Raw genomic sequence first — 17875 nt, 5'->3', positions numbered from 1 at the left:
TTGGCATCAGCCACAGAGCTGCCCAAGAGGGGAACTGCTGTAGCCTAAGCACAGCCATTTGCAGGACTCTGTCACGACCACGAGGAACCAGCCCCTGTAAGATGAAAATTCTGTGATTTTTAGTGTTGTGTGGGTGCACATGTACCCTCTCACACACATCCCCTGTGTCAGTGAATGAGCTCTTGGTGGGCAACCAGAGGACACAACACCTCTTTGCACAGGTACAAAAATTAACAATCGTTTTGGTGACACTTAAGGTGGGGTGGAAAGTGTGAAATTTAAAATTATGTCTTTTTTGCCATAGGCTGAGTTCCTGTCTCTTCAACACTGCTGGAGCCTTAAGTCTTGGTGGTGTAGTCCATTGTCACTGTGCACACACACAAAGGCTGCAGCTGTTGTACAAGCAAGGCCTGGACAAGCCAGTGAGTTGCCCTGTCATGCCCAGCTCCTCCTCCCCACATCCCATATTCAACACAGCTATTCATTTCAGCTATTTATTTGATTTTAATAGAAAGTGGGATACTTCTGTATTTTTAACATGACACTTTGCTAATTAAAAAACAACTAACAAAAACACAGCTATTTTGCACCTTTAAAAGTGAACTTTTGGCCAAGAAAACACAATTCAAGCACTATCACTCTGATTTAAAGTGTCTCCACAGGCTCAGTGTTGAAGGGCTTTCTTCACAAAATCACAAATGATCAAATTGCTGCATAAATTGCTATTTCTGTCATAGCTGAAGTAACATTGTTAGAAAAATGACCTCTTAAGTGAAGTACAACTGGACTAATGCACATTATATAACACAGTTAAAAAAATACTCTCCTGACTGGACCAAAACAACATTACAAAGTGAAAGGCAAGGGTGTGGTGGGTGTGTGGGGGGTGTCTGGCTACATGTACATACCAGTAACATACATTTAAATATTAAAAAAATAAAGCAAAGCATAATAAAAGTAAAAAGGACAAGGAAGTAGAGTGTTAGTCTCCTGGCTCAGTGACAAACTCTTAGCAAAAGGGCAATGCTGCTGTACCACAGCTGTGAAGGAGCAGGGTGGAGAACAGCAGCTGCACCCACAGCAACTGACCCCAGCAGTTTGGCTGGAACATGGTGTTAGGCAATTACATCAGCTGATCAATTTCTCCAGAATGATAAAGATGTAATTTACAATAAATTATTGAAAAAACCCAACCACCCAGCAAAAAAAAAAAAACCAAAATGCCAATCTCAACCCTTTTGGAGTAAAACTCTATGTATGTGGGATTTAAAATATTTTGAGACCATGGAGCCTGCTACATAAAAAATTAAAAAAAACAACCCAACAAGAAACCCTTATGAAATAAGTCAGTTAACATACTTATTAGCAGAAGGCTATGGTTTTGGTTCTGGGGTTTTTTTAACATGTTTCCTAAAGTATGACACCCCCCAGGCCCCTGGTACTTGTCTGGAATATGACTGAATGAGAGGCATTTATGTAAAGTAGCTCTTCCTAATGTCCAGCTCCATAGAACTAGGTTCAATTTTAACAAAAGAGTAAAATAAGCCTTTTCTTTTTTTTTTAAATAATTTCTAAAAGAGGAGTCTCTCCCCCCATGGAGAGCTATCGCACCAAATAATCCAATTTAGAGACATTAAAAGACATCCTGTTCAGAAAGCCCAGAGAAAAACTGTATTTTATCTGCCCATAGTAAGTGGATGCCACTTTTTAAAAAAAACTTCCAAAAGAACAAAAAATTTAATTAAAAAAATATATTACAAAAGGCACTACTGAGCTTGCAAAAGCATTAAGTGCAGTGTTTAGGTTTGTACCAGTCACGAAGCTGTGAGGGTGCACAGTTTGTGTAGAACAGTCACTGCCGTGTGAGAGCCCGGCTCTGGAATGGCCCCGAGGGGTGGGTGGGACCCTGGGGGAGGCTGGGCCAGCCCCTCCTGCCTCCCACCCGTGTTTGCTCAACTCGGTGCCCTTCTCTTCCAGCCCTGCCAGGTGGCTCTGAGCTCTCACTGACTGTGTGGCACCAGCCCATCCTAATCCACCCCTTCTCACCAGCACAGTCCTGCAGAACTTCAGTTTCTGATCAGATTTTTCTTGTAACAGTAGATAGGTCTTTTTTCTTTTTTTTTTTTTTCTTTTTTTTTTAACCTAAAGAGCTGTTTCTGGAAGCCTTTCATGCAACGTTACAAGCACTAGGCTTGATATGGAAAACTCTCTGGAGTTTTGAAAAGCTTTCTTATTCTCAGCATCAGGCTGTCAAAACAAGTCATTCTTACAGAAGGCTGCAGAATAAAATTATTGACTGCTGTAACAAAAACTCATTACCACATCAACACTAGAGCCACAGTAAAAGCTCAGATTTCATAAAAATATTTTGTCCTTAGTCCTCTCTCTTTACAGCTGGGAAATAGCCACCTCCTGGGCCACTGGCTACCATGCTAATATATTACAAACCAGACCATTAAGATAAAGTTATCTTGCTGGTAAATTTGCTGAGATTATTGCTGATGTGCTTTTGTGTAATAACTATTCAAATCTGCTAGTGTTAATAGCTTCTCTGGGGAAAAAATAACCAGCTAATTCCTAAGCTTTTCTTTTCCTTAAATCTTCCACTACCACTAAAGGAATCCCAATAGTTTCTACAGTGCCCTGTTTCTAAAGCACTGGGTAGATCTCAGTGTCTGTAACAGCCTCAGAACAAGCAGAGCCTCCGAGGTCTCTGTGCACACACACACACGGACAGACAGGTGAGGGTGGCTGTGGGTATCAACTGCCCAGCCCAGCTGGCTGGAAACACTCTCTGCTTCTGCACAGGGGTTCACATCTCTGCTCCACACTGCAAAGTTATCCTCACATTCCCAGGCGTGTTTTAGGCTTTTCCCCCTGCAAGCAGAACGTTTCTGCCATCAGTCTCCTCTCCCACATTCTATTTGCTGATGATGCATTTCCTCGACTATCCAAGGTCAAGAAAGGCAGTTGAGGGCTGTGTGTTCATTACAATGAGGATAAGCAGTGATAGCAATTACCACCATTGCTAAGGACAGTTCAGCCCACTGTGGTACTGGCAACAAGGGTTAATTCAGCTACTGGACAACTGCACTCACAAACTTCTTGCTTATCACCAGTAATAATCTACCTCGTGTGTGGCATTAAGACATATACTCCATTGTTTAAACATACAGTTGTCCTCAATTGAGGAAAAATAAATAGCTGAGTACAAACCTCATGTCACCTTAGTAACATTGTAGTTTTTCCTCCACTCTAACAACGAGAACAGAACTGAAGTCCCAGGATGAGGAGCTGCACTCTAGTGGGCAGGAGGCTCTGCCAAGTAGCGCAGGATGCAGGCGGGGCTGTAGCGCCCGGGGCTGCCCGGCTCCGGAGGGAAGGAGGTGCCGTGTTTCCCCGGGCTTCCTGGGATGGGACTGTTTCTTCCTGAACTAGGATACACTGAAGCATTTGGAAGACCAGCAGCCATGGACTGGGACTGGAATCTTGCCTTCAACGCTGGACTTGGCCAACTGAAAGAAACCAGAAGTCATACATGTTTTAAAGGAAACTGCAATAATGAGAGCAGCACTTTAACTCGGAATGGCTTTCCATCTCAGAACCAATGCACCTGCTGAGAAAAATCCTGTCTGGTGAGAGGCAAGTCTGGAAGAAGAGAAGGAACAGGAAGAGCACAAAATATTCTATCTAGATTGTTGCCCAATATTCTGTATGTTCTAGATTCTATATACTCTATATTCTATATAGATTGTGTTGCCCAAATCAGTAAGACATAATTTCCTTCAAAATGGCCACGATGACACATGAATAGTTATTTTGGACTGGGGTAATAAAGAGTAAAAATAAAAACACTTAATAAGATGCATAGAGATAATAAATTCACCTTAATATCCCTCAGCACAATCTAAGTGCCACAAGGCAACAAACACAACATTCCTGCACTCCATCAACAACAGGGATGAATCACAAACCAACAGCACAACTATCACTGAGTCCACTGAAGGATCCAAGTACCAAATCAGCAAAGTGAGACACTGGCTGAGTGGAAGAGTCACATCTGATTTGTCTGTGGAGACACGCTCAAGTTACCTGGGACAGCAGTAGAATGGAAAGAACATGACTGCAGCACCAGGAAACTCCTTATCAATAGACACCAGTGATTAACTTCAGAACACAGTTAATTCTGCTGAATTTAAAATATGGGTTTGGGGGCAACAAGGCCTGAAATTTTCTATTCAAGCTGATCTGCTAAAACTGTACTTCAGCTCCTGTGACTGAGTTTTCAGCAATACCTTTGCCTGTCAGATGAGGAGTAGGATTGCACTGCGTGTTTCCACTTGTAAATCATTGGGAATTTCTGGGGATCAATTTCTGCTCCTTCTATAGCTGCTAAGACATCACCATCCAGCTTCGAGGGCTGCTCCCTAGAATGGAAACACAACTAGATGAAAAGAGAACCACGTATTTGTTCAGGCAATGAAACACCCCAATTCCAAACCACTTCGTTTTATATTAGCAATGAGATTGTCTGTGCAAGTAAGAGTTTAAAAAGGCAATTATTACCCAAGAAGGAATAACTTTAAATTGTCATTTGTGGGTGAAGTCTTCGAAAGAAACTTCTGGGAAGAAAGTTCTTGACGTTGCTGTGGCTCCCTAGTCTGAATTCCAGATTCTCTGGACACTCTCTCCTTTTCTAAGGATATTCTGTGGTCTGTCCTTAACTTGGTCTCTCCATGTTTTCCTGTAACACTTGGCTCAGAAGAACTTGCCAGTGACACTGCAGAGCAGGTCTTGTCCAGAATTCCCTCATTCTCAGTTTGTTCAGTGATTTTATGAGATACTCCTGCAACCTCTTGTTCTCGGAATGACAGGCCTTCAAATTCTGACATCAAATTGGAAACAGGTGACATGAGGCATTCTGACCCATCATGCAGCTGCTTTCTGTCACTGATGATTCTTTTACTGGACACAGCACTGCAAAACCCATTTTTGCTGGCAGCAGCCCCCTTCTCATAGTGCCGAGGGTGAGCTGAGGTCTCTATGATGTTTCCTGCACACTCCATGGACAGGATATCACACTCAGCATCTCCAATGGCATCAATGCTGGGCTCCTTGGACACCAGAGAGGGGCTGATATTTCGTGCTGCATTTTGTCTGTTTTTAATTTCTTCTAAGCTCATGTCATCATCATCCTCATCCAAAAATGCTCCAACAGAAATGGAATTGCAGGACTTTTTGCTTTTGCCTGTGAACAATTTTAACAAGAGCAACACATAAGAAGACTTTAAACAGAATGTCAAGTGCATAAGCTAGGAAAAAGATGCACAATCCTTATGCCTTATTCTACTTCCTGAAGACCTCTCTGACTGTATATAACAGCAAGAACTAACCTGACTAAAGCTACAAATGCAAAATGCACACATGGCAAGCAGTGGTCTAAGGTATAAAAGCTTTCCTGGGTTTTGCTTCTTGTGCCTTTTCAGGCTCACAGTTGTAAAGAATTATTCTTTTATTTTTAAAATGTTATTTATTCCATATCTGTGGATTACAAAATTCTATGCTTTAGATGAATGCCCAAAAGCTCTGAGTGAAAACATACTGAAGACAGAGGTTTTCTTACAGGGATTCCATTTAAGGGCTACACTCAAATAAACTATTTCACATGGAAGATAAAGTCTGTACTTCCACATTCACAGTTGGCTCTTTTTTGATGCTGTACTCAGACTGTCTGGATAACAGATGAATAATAACAACCACAACAGGTGAATACAGCTTCCCCTGGGCCCCAAGCTTTTTCTGTCCCTCTTCTCCCCAGGTACAACCCATTGTTTGCAGCATTTGCCCTTTTCTTACCAGAGGGATGTGGAGTTTTATATCTATTGCAGGTTTCATTTTCCCCTGTTTCTGGCTGAGCCTTTTCGCTCATTTCACGATGACTCAGGTACTCTTCTAATTTTCGCAGCCCCTCCTGGGAAGACAGATCAACAAAACAGCCCAGAAATTCCCAGTATTCAACCCACGGGAACCCCAGTTCATGAGCTAACTCCCTGCAATAAATAAAATAAAACGAATCATTTGTGAAGACATAAATATCAGTTTGACAACAACTTTTCTGATCACATTTTAACAGCTACAAACAGGAACACAAACGAGCAACCAGGCAACACAATCCCACCACAACCAAGAGTCTGCAAAAGCACACACACACCCTTAGCAATCAAAGTATCACCTCATTTGTTCTAGAGCATTTTTCACATTTCATCTACTATTTTTACAGTTGGCAGCATAAACATTGCTATCTTTAAGCTGACTGTATCTAGACATCAGACAGAGAAGAATCCCCACTGATACTGCATGCACCAGCCTTTTCTATTTGGGAATGGGAGAGGAGGAGGAAGTGAGGGATTATTTTAAAGAATGAAATGCAGTCAGCTTTTAACAAAGTATTTTTTTCCATATGTTGCTGATGGAAGGTATTTTAGCTGCAAGGACACACCACACACATACAGCTTTTATAAAACAGCAAATTTGTATTAGGATCTTTTCATTCTGCTCCCTTTTAACAATCCCTCACTTTCACAGAACAAACAGGCTATGCATCATTTTAGATCTGACAAATGAGGCAAGTAAATGTCTGTGAAAAGCATTCCATACATACCATCAATAACAGCTAAAATATCTTTATTGCCAAAGCTAAGAAAGCCAGGTCTCACATTTTAACTATCTTATTTACACAAAAAAACAGTAAAAATCCAACTGCAAAATATTTCATTAAATATTTCTGCAGTAGTTTTTGCCCCAAGATATTGTGCAGTGAGTAATAACTGTACTCTCAGCACAGTCTTTTGCTTTTACATGCTCTATTATTAAGTTTTTATATTGACAGTCTTTTAGATACCTTCCAACTCTTTCAACACCTCTCTCCAGATCAGATTTCCTGACATTGTGAAAGAAGCCAGCTCTCTCCCGAGGTGGAGTCTTCCACAGCCTGCGAAATTCTTCAGCCTTTAAAAACAGAAACAAATTCAAAAACTCTCCCCCACAGTATGAACTGGCTACACATCTACCTCCAGATGTTCAGCTGTTTGCTGTCCACAAGTGCTGCTAAACCCCAGCTATGAAGGATCTCACACTGGATCTAAAGTTACTCCTTTCATTACTGGTGGTTACTCTGATCTCTTAACTGCTCATGAAAGAGAAGGACCATAATGTACAATCATCTGAAAATCAACTGCACAACACCACATCTGCCTGGTTTTAATGTGTGTGCAGCAGGAAACAGAAGTGTCTTGTGATTTTGCCATGTCATTCTATTTAATTACAAAAGCTTCCTGGTCATTGTTTTCTGGGATGCAAAGGGGATGTTTTTTTATGTATGTACAGACTTGCTACAATTATTAGAATAAATTCTTGCTGTCTATTTTGAAGTTGGAATGCCTCAGGGGAAATTTTTTGCAAAATCCTGCACTACACTTTATATGCCAAGGATCACAACGATGACTAAGAATTACATTCAGACATTAAAAATACATGTCAGCAATCAAAATTATGAACTGTTTATACCCTAGAGATTTTTTTTTGCAGCACAAATAATATTTAAATTTGTGTCAGTTGAACAGAAAATTGATCAAGAACTTTTAGAAGAAAAAGCATTAAGCATTTTGCTAGAACTCAGTCTTAAAGAATGCAACCATCAGTCCTCCACTGTATGTATTCACTGTTTCTAAACCTGTTATATTTGTAGCATGTTCACATTAAATAAATGAGTCAAACAAACACCTGTAAGTTTGGAATATATTTAACAGATATCTAAGTTTTCCTTCTGAAAACTGAAGATTTTGCTTTTCCACTATACAGTCACTACATTTCCAAAACCATCCCAATAACCTACTACTTGGTTGTCAGTTTTTCCATCCAGAAAAAATATTTATGTTAATTCAACAAGCAGAGGTTAACATCCAGTGGCAACTTCTAGAAATGAGATAACAATAGAGTTAAGGTTTTTAAAACTGATTCATAGCTGCTTTGAAAGGCTTTGCTTCAGGTTAGAGAGTTACAGCAATTATCTATAAGAAATGAAAGGTTTGCCAAGGGTGCTCTTTGAATCGATTTCAACAGGAAAAAGAAAACAATTTTTGACTGAACTTCTACTCTTCTTATCTACACCACATTTCTGTTTTCAGCAGTAAAAAAATATTTACAAGTTTCTGTGCTTCTCCATGGAGGAAGATCCATCTCCTCAGCAAAGAGAGAGCCACAGTCTGTACCGGGATCAAGCTACACCACACAAGGAACGCTGTGGGGATCTTTATTCATTAAAAGGAGAAGAGTGGGCATTGGAGTCACAGGGAGTTCTCTCCTTACCTTTGAGGGGCTCATGGGGCCTGCAAAAGCCCTGATGGACAGCACTGGGTCCTTGGGGCTGCCAGGGTATTTAGGCCAAGCTGTCTGGGGGCCATCGTCCGTCTGGTCGGGCGACCACGGTGCCCCAATGACCGGAGCTGAGGAATTGTCTTCTGCCCTCAGGAGGGGCACATAATAGTGACCTAAAACAGATCATCCAGAGCCTTCTCATTCAGTGTATGTCACATCAGCCTGCTGCTTCTTCCTGGGTTACCACTGCACCCGTACACCGAACCTCCTCAGTAAAACTACTTGTAATTCACACTCACTGCTCCAGTGATCACAGACCACATTTTAGTGTAGGCTCCCTTCTCTTTCAAACACAAAAACACCTGCAATAATCCATAAAGCCCTTCCCTCAGGGTCTTTAACATTTTTCACAACCTCCTTTTGCAAATGCCTAAACACACACATGACAAAACAGAGAAAGTTCTGTGTCAAGGAAATTATAAAATGACAGGACTCCCCAGCATGACAGATACACCTCTTGCCCTGCAAAAGGTCTTTATATTCTTTAGTTCAATCTTTTACATTGAACATTGCTCCAGGCTTACTGAATCAGGGCCTTGCCTCCCTTACAGAGCCATGAGGGCAACCTTGTGATCCATACATTAAGAGTTCTGACTCAATGTTAGAATTTCCCTTTGGTTTTCAGAGCACTGTACAGCAGCATCATTTATAAACTCAAATGCTACAGAAAGCAAACAGGAGACAGCCAAGAGCCAAAACACACCCCTGATATAGTACAAAACTCTGCATACAGACCTTTCAAGTACTCTCTTATCTTTTCTTTCAATTCAGCAGATTTGTTCTTGCTTCTTTCACAAACTACCTGTTAATATAATTGTACTTGTTAGGGCAGCATAGTAACCTCATTTTCAAATCAACTGCAATGTGTGTTCTTTCAGAACAATCACATTATTGACCCCTACCCATCTCACCAAGTGCTTTTAATTCACAGTAGAGCAACTAAAATACATCCAACTTCATAAATTCTAAAACTTTTCAAAGACACAATCAGCATAAAATATTTTTAATGTTATACAGAATTTACTCTTTAATTATGACACTAGCACCTTACTACAAATTTTCCATCTATGGTAGTCAGTAATGTCTGAATATGAAAAATGCTCATCAGGATAACATTTCTGGGTTTGCTGTAGACACAGAGAGACTTACTTCTGCTGGAGTTTGATCATATTTGTTTCTTGGATTTTTTACAATGGCTGGGTGTGAGGTAAGCACATTAACCACATCCACATTCCCAAACTTGCAAGCAAAATGCAATGGAGTATCAAACCACTGCAGTGGGAAAAAGGGAAAAAATCACATGCACTTAGAAAGATTATAAAGTCAATACCACACATTTAATTTTGAGACTGAGGATAGTAAATACATGTCATGACTAATTATCTCAGCTCTTAACAGATCTGTTCCCACCACAGTGCAGAATAATGATTACCAAAACCCACAGAATTCATGGACAGCTCCCCTTCTGTTCTGTTCTCTTTCTGTCTCCCTTAACCCCTTTCAGTACTACTAATGATAATGATAATAATAAAACAGGTAACCCCCCAAATCTTACCATTTTATCTGGAGTGTTCAGGTAAAGGTCAACAATATATTGGATGCGTTTCTTCAACATGACATCGTTATCATCTGGGTACATCAGCCGCATAAATTCTGGATTTTCCAGAGTGTCCAGCAGTAACTGGCAGATAGCAGGCTGATTCTCCTTGGCAGCAACATGCATGACATTGTACCTACACCCTTCCTGGAAAAAAAGACCAGTCTTAGAATGAACCTCAATCTAAACAGCTTTCTTACAGCCAGAGATGTAACTGATTTAACTGGGAAAATACATGGGTTCCTGCACGGAGTTTTATATGGATATTTTTGTAAAGACTTATCCTTACACCCATATTATTGTTATAATTAATGAAATTATTCTTACACTCAGTTAGAGCCTTTATTTAAGGAAAGAATGTGGCAAAAAAGGTACATTAAGATATTACACAATAAAGGGAGGTAGGAAGTTCAGTTTAGATAAAGAGCAGGAAAATGGATATAGACATAAAAAATTCAGCTGATTTGCTATATTAGATAAAAAATTTCAACAACTTCACAAAGCTGGTCTGATGCAAGTTGAAGATAGTCAGTGTTTGCTAAATGGCACCTTATACATGGTTTTGGAATTTAGTAGAGGTGCTTAGGTAAGCAATGCTGTAGGAACACCTAATTACAGCCTAGGCCCTACCCTAGTCCTAAAATTTAGTCTGTTTTAAAAAAGATTGCAATTTCTTGGAGGAGACCGAAGAATAAGAAGACAAGACTATTCCTTGCACTACTAAATACAACTATTCCTCCCCTGAAGAACTGCACACTCAGTTCCTTTAGCTCTGCTGGAGCAGAGGGAGCTCTCAGGGTGACTTACAGAGAAGTCCCAGCTGCTGTCAATGAACAGAGAAACCCTGCACTGGGTGGAACAAGGTGTCCTGAAGGAGGAGCAGAAAACATCGCTCCTTCCACTTCTGCTTCCAGGCCCCAAAAGCTACATCACTAAACTAGAACCCCGATTTTCCTGTTTTGTTGCTGGTTTTTCACCTGTACAATGGTTGGGTTGTCTCCTGACCCGATCAGGTAACGAGGGTTACTCCAAATAAGGTCTGAGAACGTTGCTGTGTCTCCTTTCTCCACAGCTTTCCGAAGCTTAGCTGTGAGATCCTGAGTCCGCGGACTTTTGTAGCTGTTGGCTCTCTCCTTACTCGCAGTGTCGCTCTCAGGGGAGCACAAACCGTCTACCAAAACACAAATCATTCCTTTCTAGATACATTCTTTCCAGGGATCACCATCTGCACACCCAGGCCATGAAAATTATGCTTTTAATCTAAACCATGTCTTAATTTGGCATCTTTAATATACAGGAGTAAGGAAACTGAACTGAATAACAAGACATTTAAATACACTAGTAGTTAGTAATAGGGAGGGAGAGGAAAATGATGAATCAACTTGTAAAAGGGTTTCAGACTTTAATAGGGACTGGTAAACTTTGTAATTACCAGTCTGCTTCCATCCAAATTTAAAAGCAAAATTCAGAAAGAAACAACCATTTTCTGATTGTTAAAATTGCTTCTGCAGTTCTGTAAATCCTAAATCACTTTAATCTAGCAATTGGGAACACTGTGAAATATGATCAGCGCTTAGCATTTTATTTCTGAACTTACTAATTTACTTAAGAATTGAGTACAGTTTGAATATACTATGCAATTTTATCAGCATCTTGCTAAACCTGAAAATCCTGAAGTCCATGAGTAAAACTGAATCCTAACAAATCCTAACAAACCATGGAATACTAAGCAAGGTATCCATGCAGACCATTACCTACATTTCAGCTTTAGAAGAGTAGCAATAGTACTTAACACTTAAAACATTTTCCACATGTTCAACATTTCTATACTTAAAATAAAAGTTCTTTTAAACATCAATTTATTCAGTGCTTCACCTTTGAATTTTTTCTGTTATTAGTGTTTTGTAAGACAGTTGTTTCTTCTCTCACGAAAAGAAAAATCAATGCTGTCTATTGCATCTACTGTAGAGAGATGAAGTTCCCCACTTACCTCTGTTAAATGATCCCATTTTCACTGGAGACAAACATAAAGAGGACTTGCCTGGAGATGGGAAATAATCACAGATTCCTTTAGCAAATTTCTCAGCATCCTCTCTGTTTGTAAAAGCTTTAAAACGGGAACCCTTAATCATCTTAACAGCCTGGAGAGCTTCCTTCCTATCTTCATAAACATGTATTCTCTCTGCAACAAAGAACCACCAAGTTACATTGCTTCAATAATCTCAGATTTCAATTCCTAGACAGATTACAGAATTCTTAAGACTATCATTCCAGCTTTGGTCTCAGATTGTTTCTCTTCCAAAAGTGACATAAAGGTCAAAGGTCCTTTTAAATCTTGTCTCTTGGAAACTGAGTAGGAGCCTCCCACACTCTCCAGGTAATGTCAGGTGATCCCAGTACAGGGCTCAGCCATTCCCTTCAATCAACACCCCTTTAATGGATGGGCCACCTTCAACAAAGCATTTCACTTCCAGATGGAAAAGCAAACTCAGAGCTTATTCACCCTGAATTACTTTTGATGCTGCCTTGCTCAGAAAGACCAACTTTGTAACTGATCCACAACTTCAACATCTCTACAGAGTATCTTAGATAATAAACAAATCCTTCTTCTTCCCCTTTACATGATACTGTTCAGATAAGGATATCTTAATGTACCTTTTCTTAGTAAGAATTCTTACTACTCTCTCAGAGGAAATAATCCTGTGCACTACTCTACCCCTGTCAGGAACAGGAAGGAAGATGTGGAAACTTTTAGAAGAGATCATTTAAGCTTCAACTGATGACAACATTATGACATATTTTTTTGATTGTTTATTTGCAGGATTACTTTTTATTCTTGAGAGGGATTAAAGGCACAGGATGAGTCCAAGAGTAGCAATAAGAAATTTTCCTCATCTGAGCTACACAGGGTAGAGGATCCTCATATGTAGGAACTGTAATGGCAAATACCTGGGATGTCTTAAACTCTCGTTTCTTTGCCTCAGAATAAATAGGAACAAAGAAATACCTCAACCAATGCTTACAATGCTAATGCAGGGGTGTTCAGAACACCTGTTACATAAAAGAACTCTACCCAGCCATGACTAAAATGCCTTATCACTGGAAATAAGGGAAGTGAGTATTTACCATTCCTAGCCAGTATGTCATCATAAACTGGGCAAACACCATAGAACAGTGGAGGATCTCTGGATGGTGTCTGAGCAGAGATCTGTGAATCAGCACCACAGGCTGGAGCTGAACAGTTCATGAGTGTCACAGCATCTTCTTCTGGAGGGTTCAGACCCACACAGTACCCAAAGTCTACCTCCTCAGAAGCACTTCCATGGCCATTGTGATTCACTGGGACATTTCCAGCTGCCTCCTCTGACACAGCAGACCCTTCCTCCTCCAATGCTCCTTGCTGTTCCAACAGTGCCTGAGCCAATTTTTTTTCAAAAATAAACCTTGTAGTTGCAGTAATGGGCCCACATTTCAGTCCTGCTCTCACAATCTCTTCTCTAAGCTCATCGTGGCTGAGCTTCTTTAATCGGGATAATATTGTATCCATTGTTATTCCACCTACAGGAAAGGCAAAAAAGGAGAAAAACTGTAAAAACCAAAACTTCTTCTGCTACTTAAATGGTGTATTAAAGCAAAGGAAAAAAAAATGTCACTTAGCAATTTCTTGGGAATCTGAAGAGATCCTGGAGGTGCAGAAAATAAAATTTTTCAATTCAATGTTTTTAAGCTACCAGACACATAGCAAGTTTACTTCCTCCTCTCTCGACCACTTAAAAGAGTATTTATAGCTTACATTTTGTTCTTGGTAGTCCTTTTTCAATTTCTTCTAGAGTGAAAATTCAATCTAGAGCATTTACTCATTAAAATTTACGACAGGCTGAGAAATATTTGATTCCTGACAAGAAGGCACAGTTTCTTTGTGCAATGCAACACAAGGACAGGAGCACCAGTCAGCCCCAAGACAAGGGGCTGCTAAAGGCACAGAACTATTTCCAGTATTTCCTTGGGACTTTCTGGCTGACAGAAGTCATGGGCACAAGTGCAACGCAGCAGCCAGGGCAGGCTTGCTCTGGCTGTGATGCAAGGCTGGAAATATGTACACAGCATGTTGTTTCCCAGGCCTGTTTTGAGAGCAAACAGGCACAAGACAAAAACAACTGATCTTTTCAGATCTCCTTCTCCAACAGAAAACAGAAGCTGGGAGAATTTCTCCATTTCCAAAGGAACATCATCCTCTCTGCTATGATACAATTCCCCAGGCTCATGTCCCTCCATGTAATCCATGCTGACAGCTTCCACACTGGTCAGCAAGAAGACACTAAAACCAAGCTGATGCCAACACAAATTCCTTGCTCTGGAAAACACAGCTGAAAAATACAGGACTTGGGCAGCTCAAAAATGTAAGAAGCTTTCCCATTATTTGATCAGAACTGCAGCCAGGTACCTGGAGGCAGGCTGGGACTGCCCTGGCACACACTGTCAGGAAGGGAAGCTCCAGACAGGAATGATTCAGCTGTGCTACTCCCTCAGCCTGCCTTGCACTGCCCCCTCCTCCACTGCTGAGCCAGTTCATGAGGCCTGTTCTGCTTTGGACAGGGTGTATGGCCGTTTTAGTACTTTATTTTCAATTTTAGGTTTCATACTCAGTCAGTGAAACTAAGCCTACTTTTCATATATTTAAAAAACCCAAATGCACACAGTAAGTTTTTGCAGCTGTCAGCAGCAATCTATACAGCACCACATTAAGTTTCACCAATCTGAGTTAGAACAAACACATTCCTAGTATTAGGAAACGCTATGAAAATGTACTTAGTGCCAAACTTCAATAGTCCTTCAATTCTTACAAGTGAACAGTCATGTGAGTTTGAAGGTTGTTTCCTTGGAGGGGTATTTCCTTTGGGAGCTGTCTCTTTTTTTATGAGCATCTTATTTTGAATGCCTGTGGTTAGAGAACAACATAACCTCAGCCCCTGAACATTTCACAAGTATTAACTGGAATCATCTCGCTGAAACAATGGGAAATGAGAATATTTCCAATTAAAACAGCAGCAGAGCCACAGCTGATGCTGCTGAGCCACTTCCCCAAGGTACTGCAGCTCCCCCGTGATTCCTGAGCCTCCAAGCAACCTCACTGTTTCCATTATCTGACTTGCCCACAACAGATTATCTGACTACAACAGATATGAAGGATCCTCTTACTTGTTTTCAATTCTTAGTCCTCTATTTTTTTAAATAAAATTTGATACCAGTGTGTTTTAATTAAGGGATGTGCCCCTAAGCTCAATTAAAATATCCAAACTTGCTGTTCTAAGGATTTTCCTTTTGAAACTGCATAACTGTAAAATCACAAGAAAGATGAAAACTCAGGGGTGAGAAAGTTCACTGCAAAAACAGATCAGTGAAAACACTCTGAGCAGTCAACATAATGCCTTAAAGAATTAGCTGAGAAATGCTCCTATTTTTAGGGTTCAGAACTAGCACAATCATTCTGCAGAAGAGCAGACCTGTACATATATATAATTTATGTATGGAGAATAGACAAGAACATGTAAAAATCCTTCCTGCCCAGTGGTTAAGCAAAAAAATGCTGTGAGGGAGTGATTTCTCATGTTTTGACAGAACCTAAATCTTAGTGCTCAAAATTTTGTCTGTTAAAAAAAAAAGTTATTTATTTTGTGTGTCTATTACAACTCTGCCACAACTGAATCAAAATGAGATGGCAAAGCAGACCAGCAGTGAAGAATGAGGTTTAAGATCTGCTGGTAGTATGAAGAGTTTTCTACAGGGTGTCTGGTGTGGAAATAGGGAAAACATTGTTGGAGTGACAACACAGAACTCTCACAAAATCCATTTGTGTTCTGACAATGAGATTTCAGCTAATTTAGATAAGCATTATTGGTTTTTAATTTCATTACCTATTTTAATCTGTCCAAAACAAAATGTGTGACTTGCAAACCCAAGAAACTGCAACTGCTCATATTGAGACAATTCTTTGACAGTTTGTTATGTGCAGGTGCAAAACGAGATTATTTGAACCGTAAAATGCATTATATAACTACAAATGATCCAGAGCACAGCCAGCACTGAGGTTGCTACCTCTTCTAGTTCAGCACATAAGGCCTTGTGAGTTACCTTTGCAAATATGAATAACTCCTTTAACAACAATATGTTCTAGGGTTCTTCCAAATCAATCAAATCCTGGAAGAATGGGCAAGAATTGTATCTTTCTTTATCTCACTGGGTCAGTATGAAGCAGCAGAACCTGCTTCCAAAAAAAAATTAAGACTAGACCCATGACAGAATGAATGCCTGATTTCTAAGGATGGCAGTATTATTTTACTCTACTACTCTCATTAAATCTTTCAATAAATGAATAATATAAGAAAAATACTCTTTTGGCTGGATTGTTTTTGTTGGTTTTTTTCCCGAGGCAGGAATGGAGAGTCACATCCTGTCTTTGGCCGTATTCGGCTGATAGGATTTGCATATGTTAGAGCAACCGTGGCTCCGCGAGGGGGTGAATTGTCTGTACCGCCTGTGGGCAAACGAGCCACCAGTTATGAACTACGTGGCCGAAAGGGAACTGCTGAACAAACTTGAAATAAGGCATGGGAAAAGAAAAAAGGGAGGGGGAAAAGGGACAACTTTTCAGGGAGGAGAAACGCACACCTATGTGTAGACCCGGGCCGGGCAGGGCGCTGGGGGGGACGCGGGAGCAGCAGCAAAAGCAGCAGCAGCAGCAGCAGGGCCGCGGGAGCGGGGCCGGGGCGGAGCCGCCTCTGCCGGAGCCGGCGAGGCCCGGCCGTGACAAAGCGGGAAGGGGAACGGGGCGGCGGGGCCGGGCCCGGCGGGGCCCGCGGGCGCTGGGGAGGCGGGCAGGGCCGCGCGGCCTCCCCGGGCGGTGCCCGGTGCCCGCTGCCGGCCCTGCCGCGGGGCGAGGGGCAGCACCATCCCCCGCTCTCCCCCGAGTCTCTCACCTGGGCGGCTCCCGCTGCAGCGCTGGCTCCCCGCGGCGAGCGGCGCCGGGGCCGAGTGGGGAGCCGGGGACGCGATGGGGGTCGGGGAGGAGATGGCGGCCGCTGCCGCCCGGCGGCCGCCCGGCCTCCTGTCCCGCAGCCGCAGCAGCCAGCCCACGGCGCCGATGACGGCGCAGGCGGCCAGGAGCTCCCAGCACGGCCATCGGCCCCAGCCGGCTCCCCAGAGCGAATCCCAGCCCCCGGCGGCCCCGACCCACCGCTCCATGCCCGGCCCGCGGCCCGCCCGCCGCCGTGCCCGCACGCCCTCAGGGACGGTACCTCCGCGGCCGCGCGGCTTCCACCTCCTCCGCCCCGCGCCCGCCCCCCAACAGACGCGGCGGCGGCTCCGCCCGGCGCTGACGGGGCTCCGCCGCCCGCCTGGGCCTCACCGTGACCGCGGCTCCGCTCGGCCGCCGCTGCCGGGCGGCGGGGAGGGGCCGGGGAGGCCGAGGGAGCGGAACACGCGGCGGAGCAGCCGCAGCTGCCGGGCGGGCGGGGAAGGGCCGGGGAGGCCGGGGGAGCGCGGCGCCGCTGCTGCGGGGGAACACACGGCGGAGCAGCCGCAGCTGCCGGGCGGGCGCTGCCCGAGGCCGGGACAGGCGGGCAGGGCTTGAACTGCACCAGCCCTGGGGACCGGGAACACACGGTCGCTCTAGAAAGGTTCCGTCCGGGTATTAACCTTAAAAAGCTGCAGCAGTCTCGTATGAGCCATGAGAGGTGGAAAACCAGGGAGCAGGAGGCCTCTAGTGCAGGCGAACGATTCCCTGCACAGATGTGAACCAGCCCTCCCAGCAAGTGCAACATTCCTGCCTTAGGGTACACGCGC

General features: G+C 42.7%; 1 protein-coding gene across 4 annotated transcripts; it reads right to left on the bottom strand.

Annotated features, from left to right (window-relative positions):
* Positions 1–480: 480 nt before the first annotated feature.
* ANKLE2 (ankyrin repeat and LEM domain containing 2) lies at positions 481–17501 on the bottom strand. Of its 4 annotated transcripts, none has more exons than XM_036393362.2 (13): positions 17439–17501; positions 13160–13591; positions 12024–12215; positions 11011–11204; positions 9992–10180; positions 9586–9708; positions 9172–9238; positions 8368–8549; positions 6902–7008; positions 5857–6050; positions 4567–5248; positions 4296–4427; positions 481–3515 (listed from the first exon to the last, which is right to left on the bottom strand). In XM_036393362.2, exons 2-13 carry the CDS (start codon positions 13578–13580, stop codon positions 3302–3304), a joined length of 2697 nt encoding a protein of 898 aa, XP_036249255.1. In that variant the 5' UTR covers positions 13581–13591; positions 17439–17501; the 3' UTR covers positions 481–3301. The 4 variants fall into 4 exon arrangements, with proteins under 4 accessions (XP_036249255.1, XP_036249256.1, XP_036249253.1 ...); XM_036393363.2 differs by lacking the exon at positions 17439–17501 and adding an exon at positions 17329–17402; XM_036393360.1 differs by lacking the exon at positions 17439–17501 and adding an exon at positions 17011–17311.
* Positions 17502–17875: the final 374 nt, after the last annotated feature.

The sequence above is a fragment of the Molothrus ater genome, chromosome 18 (genome assembly GCF_012460135.2).
Source record: "Molothrus ater isolate BHLD 08-10-18 breed brown headed cowbird chromosome 18, BPBGC_Mater_1.1, whole genome shotgun sequence".
Taxonomy (NCBI): Eukaryota; Metazoa; Chordata; class Aves; order Passeriformes; family Icteridae; genus Molothrus; species Molothrus ater.
Note: the sequence above shows the minus strand (reverse complement) of the source record. Positions and strands in the feature narration are given on the sequence as shown.

Bases quoted from the DNA above. Each gene is read 5' to 3' on its own strand.
- ANKLE2 (XM_036393360.1), bottom strand. From the start codon at position 17,275: ATGGAGCGGTGGGTCGGGGCCGCCGGGGGCTGGGATTCGCTCTGGGGA. The intron at 13,592-17,010 runs GTGAGAGACTCG...CCTTTCCTGTAG, and splicing joins CTGCAGCGGGAGCCGCCCAG to GTGGAATAACAATGGATACA. The intron at 11,205-12,023 runs GTAAGTGGGGAA...GTGTTTTGGTAG, and splicing joins AATGGGATCATTTAACAGAG to ACGGTTTGTGCTCCCCTGAG.